The sequence below is a fragment of the Miscanthus floridulus genome, chromosome 8, assembly GCF_019320115.1.
Source record: "Miscanthus floridulus cultivar M001 chromosome 8, ASM1932011v1, whole genome shotgun sequence".
NCBI classification, from domain to species: Eukaryota; Viridiplantae; Streptophyta; class Magnoliopsida; order Poales; family Poaceae; genus Miscanthus; species Miscanthus floridulus.
In genome coordinates, this window is record NC_089587.1 from 37,800,744 (window position 1) to 37,819,355 (window position 18,612).

An 18,612-nucleotide genomic window follows, 5' to 3' on the forward strand; every position below is an offset into this window, starting at 1 on the left:
CCCTTCATTGTTTGATATTATTCATGGAAAACATGCAACAGTATCAAAGGTGCTTAGTTCAAGTCCTCTTAGTGTCTACTTCAGGAGATCTTTAGTAGAAAATAAGCTGCTAACTGATTGGCATAATATATATTGTTTCTGGTGTGGTTTTTATTAATCTCAATGAGGGTTTATATCCTTTTATGTAAAATCTTCACAAAGATGGTATTTTGACTTCTTTCATAGTCAATTCTATGTATAAATATCTTGTCAATAACTGAGTTAAGGTTACATAAAAATTTTAGCGTATGAAAACAACTCTTAAAATATTTTTATGTGGTATTTTAAAATAGGGGTCATCCTTAACAAAGATAGTTTAGCTAGAAAAAATTAAAATGATAGTAAAGTATGATGCTTTGGTAGTAAATCAGAAATTCACCAACACCTTTTTTATGTTATTATTGTTAAAATTTATATGGTCTAGTTTCCTAAACCTGTATGCATAAATTTTAATAAATCTCAAAGGGCCCAATATCTATTTTTCCTAATGGGCTTTAATGTTTAATCCCATGAGTAGAGGAGAAACGTGCAACATCAATTAGTATCGTATTGCTAGTTGATGAGGAGGTAGGGAGTTTTCTTCCCTATATAAATGTATCAACTCTCCTGGATAAAATTACAATAGAACTAAAATTGGAAGTTTCTAGTTTTGAAAAATCCTAAGGTAGTCAATTGGTGTTTTCCTTCTGTGACTACTACGACGCCATTGTAGCCTCTCCATCCTGACTGGCGGCGAAGACGATTGCCGGCGTGCAACAACAATCGTCTTCGCTGCCATCAGACTCGTCGCATCTTCAACAGGAACGATCCTCCACCACTCATAGGTGACTTCGTACCACCATCAGCAACATCTTCACCACGTCTCCCTTTGCACCCGAAAGGTACCCACCCCGTGATCTCTGTTCATGATGTTTAATCTGATTAGTGTACGAGCTATGCTTACACTAGTATTTATGTTCATGTTGTTTAATCTGACTAGTATACGAGCTATGCTTACACTATTATTTACGTTCATGATGTTTAATCTGACTAGGAAACAAGCTATGTTTATACTAGTATCTGAGATTGCTATGATTTATGTTCTGGTTTTAATCTAAAAATTGTCTACTTTCTCAACAATTATGCCAAATCTTTTTGAGTGTTGTTATTCCAAATCTTTTCTACCGTGATGTGTAGTTTGTATTAGACATTCGACCTTCAGAGTTCAAATTATTTGTTTATTTTTGGTCAAAGGACATAATTTTATATCTTTGTTTTTTTAATAAGCTGACAAACACAGCATACATTAATCCAACACAGCTTTCTTGTGTTTTTCTTTCTCAGTACATCATCATAAACATGAACCAATTCTCAAGAGGTGTTACGAAACCAGTTGTGGCGGCGGCCATTAGATACTACGAAACCAGTTGTGGCGGCGGCCATTAGATACTCTAGCTAGTAGTGTTCTTTTTCTTGCAAATTCATGAATTTTGCTGCTGACTTAATTAAAGTGGTTTAGCTGATAACAGGCACACTTACATGGCCAATACAGGATCAAGAAGAAACATACTCCCTCTGTACTCGTATTAGAGGTCGTTTAGGACATGATTGTGCATACCAAGGAGTGATTAATTAGTGCGTATTTTTCCCTGCCTGCCCCTATTAAATAGGGTTGCGGGTGCATTCTATACGAGAAAACTTCCCAACTCATATGGCTAGCGCATCGAGGCTTGGCTCTGGCCAGCCGAGTTTGACTCCTGGCCGCCGCACTTTTTTTTTTTTTTTTTGCTGTCGTCTTCATTTTGCATGGCATAGTTTTTGCCATGCATGGCGCGCGCTCAGATTCGATTTTTTCGGCCTGGACTGCATGGCGCACGTTTTCCAAATTATTTGCCGTGGTGCTCGTTTTCCAAATTATTTGCCGTGGCGCTCGTACCATGGCGCGTTGTCCAGCGTCTGCTTGACGGAGTTCATCACCTCAACGTTGTCCAGCGCCTGCTCGACGGTGTCCAGCATCTCGACGGAGTCTAGGGCCTCGACGGAGTCCAGCGCCTCCTCCATGGCGCGAGCGAGCTTCATGGCGCCGGCGGCGAGCGTGTGCTGCGGGAGACGAACTGGCGGCGAGCGCGTGCTGCGGGAGGCGAGCGTGCGCGTGATGAAGAGCCTTGGCACGAGCGAGCGTGCACAAAACAAAGAGCCGTGATTAATTCATTGTCGAGCCATGCTAGCGGCAGGCGTGCGGGAACGAAGCGTCAGGGGCTAACACGTCCATCTGGTGCCCCATGCAGCTCGACCAGAACGATCTCTAATACGAGTATGGAGGGAGTACAGGTACACACATATAGCATTAGCAATGTCACACATCCTTTTATGTCTAATAACTGGAACAATAAGCTCTATGCAGTGAAGTACTGTCTCAAACAGTTTCACAGCCATCAGCATTGAGAGCTCTGTATCCATGTTTAGTACGGCGTATTCTCAGTAAGGAACGATGGACTCCATGAGCTCCTGGAGTGGAGCCAGCTCTTTTTGTCAATCACGCCAAACTCATTTGTAAACAGAATGAAGTGCTTGAAACAGGTATTGAGATGGTCCTCCTCTTTAAGGCTAACAATCGTCTGGAAATGAGAATGGTAGATGTGGGCGTATACACAAAACAAGCACTTGAATATTGTCTTCGCTACTTCCTTGAAGTTTGGCGGGAATGGCGTGCCAAGTTTTTTTTAGTAAGGTACCGTTTAGTTTCCTTCCATTTTACAAAAATTTTCAAGATTCTCCGTCACAACGAATCTTTGGACGCATGCACGAAGCATTAAATATAAATAAAAAATAAAACTAATTACACAGTTTAGATGAAATTCACGAGACGAATCTTCTAAGCCTAATTAGACTACAATTGGACACTAATTGCCAAATAACAATGAAAGTACTACAGTATCATTCCGCGAAAATTTTCGCAAACTAAACCAGGCCTAAATATGATGGATTCATCATCAAGCTGGCCTTCGATCCAATCCATCAGATACTCCACATATCTGTACATCATCAGCCCATGTGTACTCATACTTTGGGCCAGCTGTCATTGTCGGGCGGCTCTCAGGCGTGCAGAATTCCGTGAGTATTCACAGCAAGCCATTCATTGATATCCTCTCCAGGAGGCAACCTCACAGCTAGGGATAAAACGGATTGGATACGATATCACTAATATTATATTTGTTTTTATATTTTTGATTGCATTCAAATTCGAATACGGAGAGTGTCAGCCATGCCGAATAGGATACGATTAGATGTGGACATCATAAACATGTGATTTGAGTATTCAGATACGGTATCAGATGTTGAATATTCGGACTCGAATACAATTAGATCTAAACTCCTGTAAACAGATTCGGACTCAAATACGATCAGAAAATATCCGTACCATTTTCATCCCTCCTCATCCCAGCTTTCCACTGCCGAGAGTGGCATCTATGTGCTTTCGGAGCTGCGCTCCCTTGCTGCCTGATGGAGCGCTCTTCTTGGGCGGAATGTCTTCTGGTTCCGTCCAAGCCCAAAGAGCCTCATCCCTCCTCGCCAGATCTTTGTTAATCACAGGAGCTGAGTTTATTAGGCAATTTTGTGTCTTATAATGGCCAAACAAAATTTGTTAACAATGTTATATAGAAGGGGGACACTAGCTTTGATTCTAGCCAATACTGTTTGGCAGAGCTACACGTACCTCCATATAAAAAAAACAGCTCTACTCTTACGGTATGTTCACTCGTTGGTTTCAACCAGCCCAAACCAGTCAGCCAATAGTATTTTTCTCTCACAATAAACCAGCACCAGCCAGCCTAAACCTGCCCAGAAACCAACCAGCGAACAGAAAGATGCTCTAAAAACGCTGATTTTGAAACTCCTCGTGGAGTCGATGAAAATTACCCACCAGTACCACGCTGGGAGCATTGATCTAGCATAGATCCACGCTGGAGTTGCTCTCTGTTTTCTCAAAGCTAGAGCTCTCAAACAAGCCTTTAGTTAATTTTGGTGTGCCGATTTTTAGTAACAAAGTAACACAATTCTATGTATTCAATGGATGATTTTTAAATGTCAACTATTTTTTGTTTGTTTGAGTTAAATTTTTGTGGATTGATGCTTCTTTCGTAAAGATTGAAGCTAGAAGTTTTCCATTATCTAAAAAACAAACCCAACAATCAACTTACTTCAATAAAAAGATAATAACACAACTACACAAGATTGCTTCTGTCAACGCTAGCCGCGTGCAATTCAAGTTAAAAGCAAAAAAAGCAAGCTCAGGACTTCATGAGATCAACAAACGAACATACATACATCATTAAGCGTTCAGCGATAGCCTTCGGAAACCAGATGAAATACCAGCACTGCAATGTATATGGTAGGTATCCAACTTGCACAACTGCGTGCTCCACAAATTAGCTGACTCTGATAAACATAACTTACCATTATATATATAGTTAGAAGAGAGAACATATGCACACACTGATTTACTGAGATTGACAACATTGTTCTACCATCAGTCCACCTTTATGAAGCCAGAAGGGACGAAGCCACAAGCGAACCACCCCTATTGGGTGGGTGGCTATGAAGGCCCCATCATCCTCTTCTTCTCTTATGATGATGAAAACTATTCATAATTACTATACCTAACTTCGCATTCAAGGAAGTTCCTTTTTTGAAAGAAAGGCGAAAATGAGAAAAGATAGATAGTTGATAGATTCTAGCTAGGACTCTATCATCCCCAAGTATACTGATTGACGATTGATTGATTCACGGTGTTTCAACCATGGGGATGTCCATCGGTGATCAGCAGTGGCCATTGAGCTCCTTGAGATGGTTTCACTTGGAACAGGGCAGCCAGAGGGAGCAACCGGCCGGCACCATCCCCATGCTGATCACATCAGTGAGCAGCTGTTGGGGTTCTCGTCGCTGAAGATGTTGTAATTGTCGGCATGCGAGTGCGGGGGCATTGGGTACCCCATCGGGTAATGCATCGGTGGCCGGCCATAGCCGTAGCCCATCGCCGGGTAACCTGCTCCGCCGTTCCCATGCTGCAGCATCATCTGCTGCTGCTGCTGCATCAGGGCCATGTACTGCTGCTGCTGTTGGTGCTGCTGCTGCTGCATCAGGGCCATGTACTGCTGCTGCGCCATAGGGTTCCCGGCTGCCGCGGCGGCCTGAAGCATCTCAGCCCCAGAATGCATGCCGCCAGCACCGCCGCCGTTGCCACTTCCCTGGTAGAACCCCAGGCCCGGCATGCCGCCGCCGCCGCCGCCCTGCTCCATGATACCACCCATGTGCGGGTGGCCCTTCGGCATGCCCATAGGTCCGCCGCCCATCTGGGCGGTGCCGGGGAAGCCGGCACCGGCACCACCCAGCATGTTAGGCCTCATCATACCCTGCTGAGGCAGCATGCCGCCCATCGGGCCACCGACACCGACGCCGCCGCCCTTGTTCCCCAGGCCCAGGTGGCTCCCGCCGCCCGGGGCGCCGCCTCCCTTCGCATTGGGCGGCTGCCCACCGACGTGGTTGTTTCCCTTGATCTGCATCGGGATCTCGTTCCCGCCGCCTCCACCACCCTTCTTGCCACCACCGCCCTTCTTGTCGCCCCCGCCGGCCGGCGGCGGCATAGCCATGGGCTTCATCATCATCTTGGGGTCGTCGTAGACATCGTCGTCGAAGCCGTCGTCGTCGTAGTCGTCCTCGTCATCGAAGTCGTCGTCGTCGAACTCATCGTCGAACTCGCTGCCCTCGTCGTCGAAGTTGTCCTCGGGGAGGGCGAACTTGACGGACTTGGGGTCCTTCAACGGCGCCGCCGCGGGGAACGCCGGCATATTGCCACCCAAGAGGTGCGGCGGGAGCTTCAGCCCCTTCATCTGCAGCTGCTGCTGCAGCTGCTGGAGCTGCTGTGGCGTCGGCTGCGGCATCACCATCTTCGCATCCTTGCCCCCGCCACCACCTCCGCCGCCAGCACCCTTGTGACCGCCGCCACCCGCACCGCCCTTCTGGGCCTTGCCGCCGCCGGCGTCCTTGGAATGACCCTTGCCACCGCCAGCGTCCTTGGAATGGCCCTTGCCGCCGGCGTCCTTGGGCTGGCCCTTGCCCCTGCCGCCGCCGCCATGGTGGGCGTTCTGAGGGACGCCGGGCTTGGAACCCCACAGCTGGGCCGGCTTGCCGGCCTTGTTGAGCTTCCTGATGATGGTGTCCGGATCCAGCAAGCCGGACACCGTCACCTTCCCCTGTTCCGCGTCGATGCTGCTCTGGTAGACACCTACAGTACAGATCAATTTCGTCAGGTTTCCGTCAACAAAAATGCAGAGCAAACGTTGACAAAGAAAAAACAGGCAATTTGCTGTTGCAAAAGATGAGTTCTTTCTTGTACCGTCGATCTTGTGGAGGGTCTTCTTGACCTTCTTCTCGCACCCATCACAGTGTATGTTGACTCTCAGCATCAGAGTCTGAAACGAGGAAGGAAAACGTCACGAAAAAAACAACAGAACAGAGGGGATTTCAAGAGACAACAAGAAACACGGTAGGACTGCAGCCAGGAGGCGTGGAAAGGTAACACATGCTGCAAACACAAGCAAAGCTGCCTCCGCCTGCCCTGGAGAGAAAATGGCAGCAAGAAAACAAGACAAGAAAAACGGTGGAGTTGAGAAGAGGCCAGCAAAGCTCACACACCTGCACCTTGAGGACATCCTCCTTGCTCATCCTGGAACTGGAACTGGAACTGGAACAGCACCTCTACTAGCAGAATGCTTCTACACCAAAGGCACAATAGGATTCAGATCTGGTGCCCGAGCTCTCAAATCAGTCAGAGGGGAACGAGGAGGGAGCAGATATGAAACATTTCTTTTCTCAGGAAGAGAGTAGGGAGGGAGGTGTAGGCGCTTAATGGGGGTGGGAGGCCGCAATAATATCTGACTTCCAAGGCACTAACACAGTTGCAGTGACTGTGCTGTGTGTGAGTGAGCCTGCTCTGTGCTGTGCTGCTCAAGAGGGAAGTGCTGAGGGAGAGGGGGAGGGAGAGGGAGAGGGCGGTGGTACAGCGAACAGCGGCATGGCATGGGCTCGCAGCGAAAAAGAAAAAAAAATCTGTTCGCTTCGTCTTAAATGATCGTAAAGCTAGAATAATATTTTTTTCCTTATATCAAAACAGTCGACGATAATAATCCACGATCGATCGTTTTAGCGCTAGCCAAACCGGCTGAAGGCCACCCTATTCGCTGTGAGGGGCCACCCTAGGCAGACGCCATGTGACCCTTGTCTTCTCCTCCTCGCTCTCACACAAGCCACGAGCACAGCCTGCACATAGCACGCTGCACCGCAAGGGGATAAAAAATTTCCATCGCCTCCTCTAGCCCTCTTCCATCAATTCCCTAATTTGCTCCTCCTAAGAATGGGCTAAATGATAAATAATAATACGTTACCCAAGCATCAGATTAAGGGGATGTTTGATCCGATGATTAAAAATTAGGAGGTATCACGTGAGGGTGTCGTATGGGGTATTCAGATACTAATAAAAAAATAAATTACAGAATCCATCAATACTCCACGAGACAAATTTATTAAACCTAATTAACACATCATTAGCATATATCTACTGTAGCAATACATTGTCAAATCATGATCTAATTAGGTTTAAAAGATTTATCTCGCAAATTAGTCGTAAGCTGTGCAATTAATTTCGTAATCAGTCTATATTTAATACTATATATATATATATATATATATATATATATATATATATATATATATATATATATATATATATATATATATATATATATATATATATATATATATATATATATACATTTGAACATTCGACGGAAACCAAACACCCGCCGAGTAAAATCACAAGATAAGGGCGAAAGCTTGAGACATGAACTGTGGTGTAACTGGCTAGTGATGTCGGCATGGATGATCGGTTAGGGGACTTAATGCTCTGGTGCAACCGAGAACGAAAAGATGAGAAACCAGTGCAGATCGTGGCAAAGGAAGTGCATGCATGCAACATTATGTCGGTAAGAAGAAAGTAGAGGCAAATTTCGTAAAGGTAAATATAATTAGTACTAGAGAAAAGAGCATGTTAGAGCCTTTTTAAATCCTACTTCTAAATCATTATTTAGAACATTGTTTGCACATAAAAATTATTTTCTATATTTTTTCACTCTCTATCAGTTTTTATATATCTCGTGCGCACTCTAGAGAGTCATTCTTGTCTTTTATTTTTTTGCTAACGCAAAATTCGAAATAGAAGATAACTATATTTAGATGATCATTTAGAAAATATGTTGGAGGGTAGTTTTTTTATCAAAATCTCTATTCCTACCATTTAGAAATGATATGAAAAGTATCTCACAATGTCCCCTCTATTCTTAGGTAGCCTCTGTCACTCGCCATCCATCCTCTTCCCGCGCATTGGCCCCAGCCCCAGCCTTGGAGGCGGGCGAGTGAGGCGGCCTCCCCTAGGCCCCCGAATCAAGGGGCCCTGACCGGATATCCATACTTTAGTAGAGCCTGGGCCAATACAAGTGCAAGCCACATACAACATGACGATTGGCCTCCTGGCTTGTGGGCTTCTGCAATGGACTAGATAGCGCCCGGACATCCCATCTGAAGCGCTAGTGTCAGATGGTGCCGTGCGCACAAGAGAAATGGAGTCTGCGTTGCCTGTTTTTCGTGTGCCCCACCATGTAGGCCCACATACATGCGCTCGGTTTCTCATGTGCCCAGTCTGTGCTCGCTTGGCGGCGCCCCAGCAGTAGACCCGGGCCGCCCGAACATCACCCAGCATCTGTAACAAGTGGCTAGTGGCCGGTGGGTCCCATTGCAACATGTGCAATACTAGATCTACTTTTACAACACCCAGATGTAACACCTGTAACATATGTCCGAAAACTAGCTAAAACACTTTGGACCATACGTTGTGAAACACTTGCAAAACACTTGAAAGCCATTACAAACATATGCAATATCTGGATGAAACACTTTGCAACATACGTATGAAACACTTGAAACATGCGCTTGCAACATGTATGTATATGCAACATCCAGATCTACTTTTGCAACATCCAGATGAACACTTGCAACATTTGGTACATACACTTAAAACATACATGTATAGACACTGCAACATGTGCAACATCCCGATTGACTTTTGTAACTATCTCGATCTACTTTTAGCAACATTGATATGAAACACTTGCAACATATCTCTAAAACACTTAGAAATATACGCTTGTAACATGCTCTTTCAGCGCAATCATCTCCTTGCTACTTCAACGAATGGAGGCTAGTCGGCTGAAAGGACCTAGGATGCCGCCTAGAGGGGGGTGAATAGGCAGTTTCTGAAAATTAACATATTAAAATGCGGAAACGATTAGTAAAGGAAGTTTTTAAAATGGCAACTCCAAATAAAGAGTAGTACCACCCCTCACAAGTTAGCCACAGAGTATACAAGGTATAAAGAATATATCTAGAAGCTACAACCCTGCAACACAAAGTTAGAACAAAGAATGAATGTATTCAGCATAGACAGGAAATACCGGACGTGTCTAGTATACACGAATTCTGCAGAACAGCCTCAAACTTGCTCCTTTCGATTTCTATCTTCGAGCCAAACTGCAGGTACCTACTAGAGATGACAATATACACAGAGAACCTGCACAAAGAGCTGGAGCAACATAAATATCAAATGAAATACGAATTGAGACATGATATTTGTTTTACCGAAGTTCAGGACTCGTTCGAGTCCTACTCTCCGTTGAGGGGGCTACGGGCGATCCAGCGAAGGTCAGGCCCTAGAGGGTACCACGAAGGTCACTCTAGCCTGGAGTCTTTTCCAACTCCCTTTCCTCCTTCTACTAGTTGATTCTGAGACGACGGAATCGACCATTAAAAACTTTTCGAGGCACACCACAATCTCTCGGGTGCTCTCCGGTGACTGCCTAGCCGTCTAGGATCGAAGAGTCCAAGAGTAGCAAATACGAATCACTGAAATAGACAATATGCACAAGTGCTCAAGTGGTTGGATTGCTCTCTTTTTGAATTTCACTCAACCCACAATTTGATTTGGCAAATTTGATCAATCACTCACTAAGAGAGGGTTAGGGAGAGTTGGCAAGGCTAAAAATGTGTGTAGCAACCAGCAGAATCAGCAAGCCTCGAAAGGTGGAGGCTTGGGGTATTTATAGCCCCATTAGAAAAAACTAGTCGTTTTATAGCCGTTGCCTATACCGAACACGTCCATACCGGACACGTCCGGTGACTACCTGCGCCAACAGTAACTAAGTTACAGTGACAATGTAAGGCGTCGAAACTCCCGATGAATGTCGGAACTCCCGACCGTCGGAACTCCCAACCCTCAACACATTTGAAAACTAGCCGTTGGCCTCTGGTCATCCATACCGGACACGTCTGGTATGACCACCATAGTGAACTCTCCAAGTTAGTTAAAGCGCGAGACGTCGGAACTCCCGACCGTCGGAACTCTCGACTTACGTCGGAACTCCCGACGAACCAACCCGAGAATAATAATTTTACCATTGCTAGGCAAATACCGGACACGTCCGGTATGAATACCGGACACGTCCAGTATTGCCAGACCAGCAAGAAATCAGTTAGCTCTTTTGTCTCTCAAATACTCAAAACTCACATGGGTTGGCTTAAGCACTTATGAAACATTATCTATCAACATGGTGCATCACTCTTAATAGTACGGCATACCTATTAAACTCAAGATTAAAGGAAAAATGAATTTATACCACTTGAGTTGACCTCTTTTGAATTAATGCTGTCTCTTTCAATCTTCATCAAGTAAGGGTGGCAACATGTTGATATTGATCTTGTCACTTGACCATAGCCAGTCTTGAGCACATGACTTGATTCCATTCATCAAATATGAATAACTCCAAATGCATCAAGTCACTTCAAACACTTTGTCCAATATAGATTTGATCCTCCACATCAATATGACCATCGTAGCTTGATTAGTACCTCAACTAAATGCAAGTACTTCCTTCTTCACCCTAGCTAGGTTCTTCGGCCGCCAAGCCATCGCTTGCCCTTCACCCTTGCTTAGTACCTCGAAGCCTTTCCTTGCTATCTTCACCATCTCAAGCCATGAAGTCACATCTTGTGTTGAATCAACCATTCATTTGTATTGTTATCTTTTTCATTTCAATTTAGCAAGCTTCAAATATGAGACCATTCCATATGCAATCCCTCATATCTCATTAATTAATTCTTACGAGCTTGCTTTCATATAGAACATAGAAATCCTACAATAAATAAGCCTTTGCATAAATTCCTATTTGCATTGTTGTCTTGTGCTTGAACTAGATTGTTTTATACAACAACGCATCATTTTGGCTTTCATTAAATACCTGTGAGATAACCTATTACCTGTCCACTACTTAGCAAACAGGGTTAGACTTTTAATCACATTATCATTCAACCATCCAAAACCCACTAAAGGGCTAGATGCACTTTCAATCTCTCCCCTTTTTGGTGATTGATGACAATCTTGAATTAAAGCTTATAAAAGAATATAAACATTTAAACTTTTGGGTTCAATGATTTATGAGAGGCTCCCCCTTAATATGTGCTTGTGATTAGAATTCATGAAATGACCTCAAATGTCAATTGCACATACTAAAACATATAGAAGACTCCCCCTAAATCATTGCATCTGTGGAGTGCATGTGTGTGTGACAAAGTAAAATCAGTGATGCATATGACAAGATATATCACACTAAGAATAAATATAAAGACATCACATCAAATATTTTTCATTCTAGCATGCATGGTCCTTATGAAAATAAATACAATACATGTATGTCACACATAGCACTCATTACATATTTTCTCAAGTCCACAAGCCACTAAAATATAAATAAAGATCATGTCTCAAGAGGATACATAGATAAAGCATAAGTAAGTCTTATCTCTCACTATGATACAATCTATCCTAAACTCCAGATACATCAATGAAGCTCAAAAACTGAAATGAAGCTCAAGAAACTACAGCCTACGGTACATGTCTTCAGGATACAAAGATAAGCAAATGAAACAAGTATCCCTGAAGCTTTAATCAGTCTCTCTCCCCCTTTGTCATCTATCACCATAATGGTCCAACTAATGACATACTAAGGACAAAAAGGGCTACAAGCTATCTCTGACAGCTTGTGATCACTCATCGCCGTCTTCATCTCTACCAGCATCCTCATCATCTGAGCGTGTAGCACCGGCTGGACAAGAACCATCCCACACCAGACGGGTCATAGAAACTACCCATGTGAGGCCACTCCACCAGTCTAAAGCATACTCATCTGCAGCACTGGGATGTGGCTCAGAGTGAGTAGGCACCTGAGCCTATAGTGGTAAAGTGTTAGGGTGCTCTGGAGCCTGCTGCTGCTGCTGTCGCTGAAGGAACTCAGCAAACTCTATGTCGTACCTGCCCTGCTGCTGCTCCTCAGTCTCAGGCTCACTAGCTGCCTCATCTGATAGTGGAGACCTAGGAGGATCAAGCTCAAGGCTAGAAGCAATCTGCTTCAAAGTCCGAGTATCCTTCCTCCTAGCCTCCCTCTTATTCTGCTGACAGGTCTGTATGTCCTTGCACATCCCAAAGATAGCACCAAATATCTTGTGAATAGGAAAAGGAGGACTGCGGCGATGTGAAGAAGAACGTGAAGGAGCATGTGGTAGAGGAGAAGCTCGTCCTGCTGCTGCACCACCTACAGGTGCATCTGCCTCTGGTGCTGCTACTGCTCCTCCTAATCCTGCTAGAGGTACCCCAACCTCAGGCAAGTCTGCAACAATCTTTAGGGTCTTATGTACCTTGTCATACTCAAAGGTATGCCCTATGACCTGCTCAATCATGTGCATGATGTAGGGAGCAAAACCATAGCCCTTGAGGGGCCTCTCTCCCACACTCTTGATCTCTGACCAAATAAAGTCAAACACACTGAATGGCTAGGCATCAGGTGCCATCCTATGGAGCAAGTTCCTAGAATAATCTACAATATTGCCCTTGTCTCCACCCTTGCAATCAATAGTCTTCCTGAACATCCTGTCTAGGTATCTGTAAGTATGGTGAAGACCTAAAACCTTTCCCACTGTTCCTCTCTCACCCCCTTGGTGGGTACATGTAGGCAAGCTGCTCTAGAGGCAACACCTGCTCTGTGTGGATCCTATCTTTCTAAAGATCATCATCTAAGAAGCCAAGTACTGTTGCAAAAGCATCATAATCAACACTGTACCACTAGCCCTCAAGCATCCAGTGGATACGCCTCTCATCCTCCTCAACATACAGGGTGGCGTAGAACTGAGCTACCACCTCTGTGTTCCAGTCATGCTGGAACTCCATAATCTCATAAACCCCTGTATGCTCACAAATGGCAATAGCGTGATCAATGGAGGCCTTCTATAAATCTCTGATGTACTGCTAGTCAATCCACTGAGACTTGGCAATCACTGGGTTCCTGATGAGGATCACACTGGTGTAGAAGTCCATATGAAAGGCTGTTTGAAATCAATGATCAAACTAAATCCTCGACAAGCCCCTTGGATCAATTCTTCTTTCATCTCTGGCCCTTCTGGTCATGCCTTTCCCCCGATAGTCAACTCTAGAAACATAAGATGGTACACTAGGTGGATGTGGCTCAAGTAAACCATAGTGCATACCCTGACCTGGCTGGTGCTGAGCTGGAGGTACTGCCTGCTCCTCCTCAATCTCTTGCTCATCATCTGAGCTGCCGCCATCTAAACCTCTATCAGTGCTCTTTCTCTTTCTTGTACTGGGCTCCACTCTATACTCTTTTGTATCTATGTTAGAGGAAGAACTGTTGTCTCTCTCTTTGTACTGTGGAGCACCCCTAGTAGCCCTAGAGAGTCCTCTGCTGCTCCCGTGCTCCTACTGACTATATCTGGGATGCATTTCCTATCTTGCCTTCTTATATTTCTCCAAAGCTGGATCATGCCTATGCTTGGACCTAGGCTCCTATCTTCCACTCATAGCTGTTGTCCTATATCCAAATATTTGCAAGGAATTTTAGATACATGCTCAAAAGATAGCTTATTTTAGTTGAAATATAGAAATAAGAATAATTATCCTATGCTTTGTAATCACCTTAACCAAACTAGGTCAAAAGTTTCACAAAACACAATAGACAATTAAACTTAGTCCTAAGAATCAACCACTAAGAGGATTGAAACAAGCGAGCAAAATTTGCTCTGCTGTCCCATACCGAACACGTCCGGTATGAGCGAACAGCAACCCTAACCGGGGTCCTTGGCTCAATCTTTAACCAATCCAATCCAAACTCTGGGCATTGCTTCTAGATAGGTAATGTAGCATCTCTACTGAAGGAATTCCAAAATCATGCCCTAACCGCTTAGATTGGATGAGGTCCGGGATTAGGGTACCTTGAGAGAGTGAATGAGGATGCGATTGGAAATCCAAGTCCTAGAGTCTTCGATCTTGATGCAAATCTCCTCCGATCCAATCTCCCTCTCTTCCTTTTCACGGTGGAAACTTGAAATCACCAATGAAGGTCGAAAAGAGGCGGCTGGGTTGGCAGGAAGAAGAAAAACCTAACTTGGCCAAAGGGGTACTGGCTGTTTTTATAACCCGGCTCATACCGGACATGTTCGGTATGCATACCGGACACGTCTGGTATTTGCGGGCTGGTTGTTCTTGTTCCAAATTTCATTCACTTAATTCCAATCCCCTTCTCTATCATTTCTTGATCGAAAAACATGTATGTCCTTGATGCAAATAAGGTGTAATTACTTTTCTTATCCAAATGCCATGAGTATCACTTCTCTTTTCCAAATATTTGGCATATATAGATTTTGATTACTTGAGAGAGAGATTGTGAGACATAGTAGATTGTGGACTTAAGAAAGCTATGTCATGTGTAATTAGCTAATCAAACAGTCAAGGAGAGCTATAATTATCACATGACAAGGCTAGGTAACAAAGACCAAGATTCAAACCGTTTTCAAATTCACGCCACCTACACATGCTAGTAATGAGTTTTGAAAAACATCTCTCCTATGTCACACAAATGCACATTCTAATATATAAAGGGCCTTAGATGCACTTACAATGCATGTATGTAAAACCATACCTTTGCCTTGAGCCCACAAGAATATCACTAAGAAGATACATAGCATGATAAACTTTATGTTGACCTTAATTGCCAAATAATCATGCTAGATATATTTTCATTTAAAGGACTACAAATAATGCTAGATAAATGTGTTAGTCCACAAAGGTGCAAAATAGAAGCTGAGCTCCCCCTAAATAAGTGCTTTAAGTAATTTGAATGACTTTCAACTAGCACTTTATTCTATTAAGAACTTGGGAGTCAATTTTCTATTTTGAACCACAACCAAATAATTTGCCATACTTAAATTTGAGTTCAAGAGATGCTCACAATCCACTTAGATTTGGTAAATCACAAGCTGTGAGTAAATTGAGGATATATGAAAAAATATAGATCAAAGACTCAGTTGCAATTCTATTAGTGTCCTGGTTCCTGCAATACCGGACACGTCCGGTAGGTATACCGGACACGTCCAGAATACACAGAACAGAAACACTTTCTCTCTGTCCCTGGCCATACCGGACATGTCCGATAGTAATACCGGACACGTCCGATAGGTGCAGGACAGAAACAAATAATTCGCTGCTTGTGATTCTTCGTTTAGCTTTATTATTTATTGTATACCTGTATCTCAACAAATGAATTGCTCTACTAGAGAACTTATTAAAAGCACCATATGGCAAACATAATAAATATCAAGTAAAACTAATTAGCCACTTTCAATTTTTCACAAAAATGCCTATTTATGAGTCATTGAGCACAAAACAAATAAAGTGGCTATCCTATAAGGTTTAGGTACTTGTTACCAATGGTGAAGATGAAGTAAATGATATATTCATTAAATTATCTTTGAGTCAACCAAATAAGAGATTATGATAAGATTTGGTTAATAGATTGAGTGAATATTATCAATTTGCTTGCTCAACCACCCCGATGGCTTCATCTCATCACCAAGTACCTACATCATTAACCTAAGCACACTTTGGTACCCAACTCTTGTTGAGGTCCTTTTGAGTTAGTCAACAAGTGCTTAGGCACCCAAATGGCTTTAGCACTAGTTTGTGGTGAACGCATCACCTTGCTAGTGCTAACTCCATTTGCGGTCTTCCTAAGCTTATCATTATAAACAAATATGTTCGGCTTAGAAGCGTTACCATTTGGGCATTCATAGCTTAGATGCCCCTTTCTTCTACAAGCATAGCATATGCGGCCTTTATTTGCTCTATGCTTATTTTGCTTGAATGGACATCTATCAACCTTGTGGCCCATCTCATTGCATCCATAGCATCTTCTTGTTGTAACTTGGGCTTCCTTTCTTGCCTCTTTGTATATTGGGCATTTCTTGGTAGGATGCCCTAATTTCTTGTTCATGAGACAAGCACTTTGTCCATCACTTTTCTTTTGGTTGGCCAACTTGTTTGAGGCCTTTTGTTTGGCCACTTTACACTTGTCGGCCCAACTCTTATGTGGACACATGGCCCACTCATGTCTATATAATCCACAACCATAGCATACCCTTTTTCCATGTTTCTTGCTCTTGGTTGTGTTGGCCTTACTTGGGATGTGATTCTTTTGTTGGGTTTTGGAGGAAGCAAGGTTTGAACCCTTCTCAAGCTTCTTCACCATGTTATCACGGTTATCTTGAGAAGGTTGTGCTTTCTCCTTACCCTTCAACCGAATCACATCTTTCTTTAATCTTTCCACCTCTTCTTCAAGCTCTATGTTTTTATGAGATTTAGCTCAATCGAAGATTGGCTTGCTTGAGGAGCACATTCGTTAGTACAAGAAATATTTAATTGAGATGGTGTACTAGTGAGTGAATGTGTGAGAGGTTGAGAAAATTTTATTGATGTGATCACAACCTCATGAGCCACCTCAAGCATGATGCTTGATTCTACTACTTCATCATGAGAGCACTTTAGATGAATATAGTTTGCTTGTAGCACATTATACTTGCTTGATAGTTCATCTAGCCTTGCCTTGAGCTCCAAGTTTTCCTTCTCTAGTTGTGAAACACTAGAAGAGGAGTTAGTAACTAAAGCATGCTCAATTGATAATTTTTTATACCTTTAACTTAGAGCCTTTAGTTCTTTCATCTTGGAGACAAGAAACAATTCTTGCTTTTGAAATGATTGCTCTTGCTTCTCAATCTCTTCTTCAACCTCATCATTCTTTTCAACTATCTTCATGATGATAAACTTGTCTTTGCGGTTGAGATGATCAAAGTTGTAGTTGTCTTCAACTTCAACATCACTCTCATCTTGATCATCTACTTATGCTTTCTCCTTTTCTTGATCTTTCTCGTTACTCTTCTTCTTGCTTTTCTTGGCCATGAGACACAAGTGATGAGTATCATGAGATACTGAGGTTGACTCATCACTTGGTCGCCACCAGGCTTGAGCCTCATCATCACAGACAGCTTGCTGCTCTGCTGCCTCGGCCATACCGGACACACATCCGGTATATGCAAGCAGACAACAAGTCATGCGCTGCTTGCACTTCTAGCTCTATCTCGGCGCTCTTAAGGTCTTGTGAGGCTTCTTCGCTGCATGAAGACACAATGGACATACTTTCAAATGACTTGATCTCAAGTGTATCATCACATTTGGATTTTCCATATAAATAAAAAAGTCTAGTCCAAATGAGATAAGCACTCTCTGAAGGTGGTTGTCCATTGAAGATTGCCTCATCTTGAACCTCTGCACTCAATGTACTCAAAATAATATTAATAGCTTGAGCATTGAGTTGCACGCATATCTCTTCCTCTTTTGACAAATTTTTGTAGTTGCTCCAATCAACTATAGAAAGAGGTATGCTTGCATCCACAATATGCTCAACAAGAGGACTAATGTCTCTAAAAGCATTAAGTACATGTATTGACCAAGGTAGAAAGTTTGAACCATCATTTTGAAGAAGCACCGGCTCCAACTCGATAGGCGTCGACATCCTTTTCTCATGGCGGTGAAGCTTTAGGTGAGAACCTCTCTCTGATACCAATTGAAAGGACCTAGGATGCCGTCTAGAGGGGGGTGAATAGGCATTTCTGAAAATTAACACCTTTAAATGGGGAAACGATTAGTAAAGGGAGTTTTCAAAATGGAAACTCTAAATAAAGAGTAGTACCACCCCTCACAAGTTAGCCACAGAGTATACTGTAACACCCCTGGTGTTAGTCTTGCCTGATTGCACTTGCATTTCATGATCATGAGCATCATTCATCCATTCATGAGCATATATCACTTGAAACATGTGAAACATGATTATGACACAAGAGTATCATTTCAAGTGTTTTTCATCATTTTAGTACCTTTAGTGCTTGATTATTGTATGACCAATGTGTGGTATAGCTAAATATATTGTTAAACATCTTAGCTATGCTTAGAAAGTCATTAGGAACAATGTTCATGTTGATCATTTTGCCCAATTAAGATTTCAAATCATGGTTTGACTTGTTTTGACCCTA

At 43.2% G+C, this 18,612-nt stretch overlaps 1 protein-coding gene and 1 pseudogene across 1 annotated transcript; both read right to left on the bottom strand.

Moving 5' to 3' along the window:
• Positions 1 to 2,496: 2,496 nt before the first annotated feature.
• Positions 2,497 to 3,582, bottom strand: LOC136468889 (MOB kinase activator-like 1A; annotated as a pseudogene).
• Positions 3,583 to 4,464: 882 nt separating this feature from the next.
• LOC136471660 (heavy metal-associated isoprenylated plant protein 33-like) lies at positions 4,465 to 7,003 on the bottom strand. The gene is made up of 3 exons (XM_066469405.1): positions 6,715 to 7,003; positions 6,416 to 6,491; positions 4,465 to 6,304 (listed from the first exon to the last, which is right to left on the bottom strand). The coding sequence occupies exons 1-3, from the start codon at positions 6,742 to 6,744 to the stop codon at positions 4,929 to 4,931; spliced, it is 1,482 nt and encodes a 493-aa protein (XP_066325502.1). The 5' UTR covers positions 6,745 to 7,003; the 3' UTR covers positions 4,465 to 4,928.
• Between the last annotated feature and the right edge of the window lie 11,609 nt (positions 7,004 to 18,612).

Coding starts and splice junctions, on each gene's coding strand:
- LOC136471660 (XM_066469405.1), bottom strand. CDS start 6,744: ATGAGCAAGGAGGATGTCCTCAAGGTGCAG. Junction 6,492..6,714: donor AGGATGTCCTCAAGGTGCAG/GTGTGTGAGCTT, acceptor TCCTCGTTTCAG/ACTCTGATGCTGAGAGTCAA. Junction 6,305..6,415: donor GACCCTCCACAAGATCGACG/GTACAAGAAAGA, acceptor TCTGTACTGTAG/GTGTCTACCAGAGCAGCATC.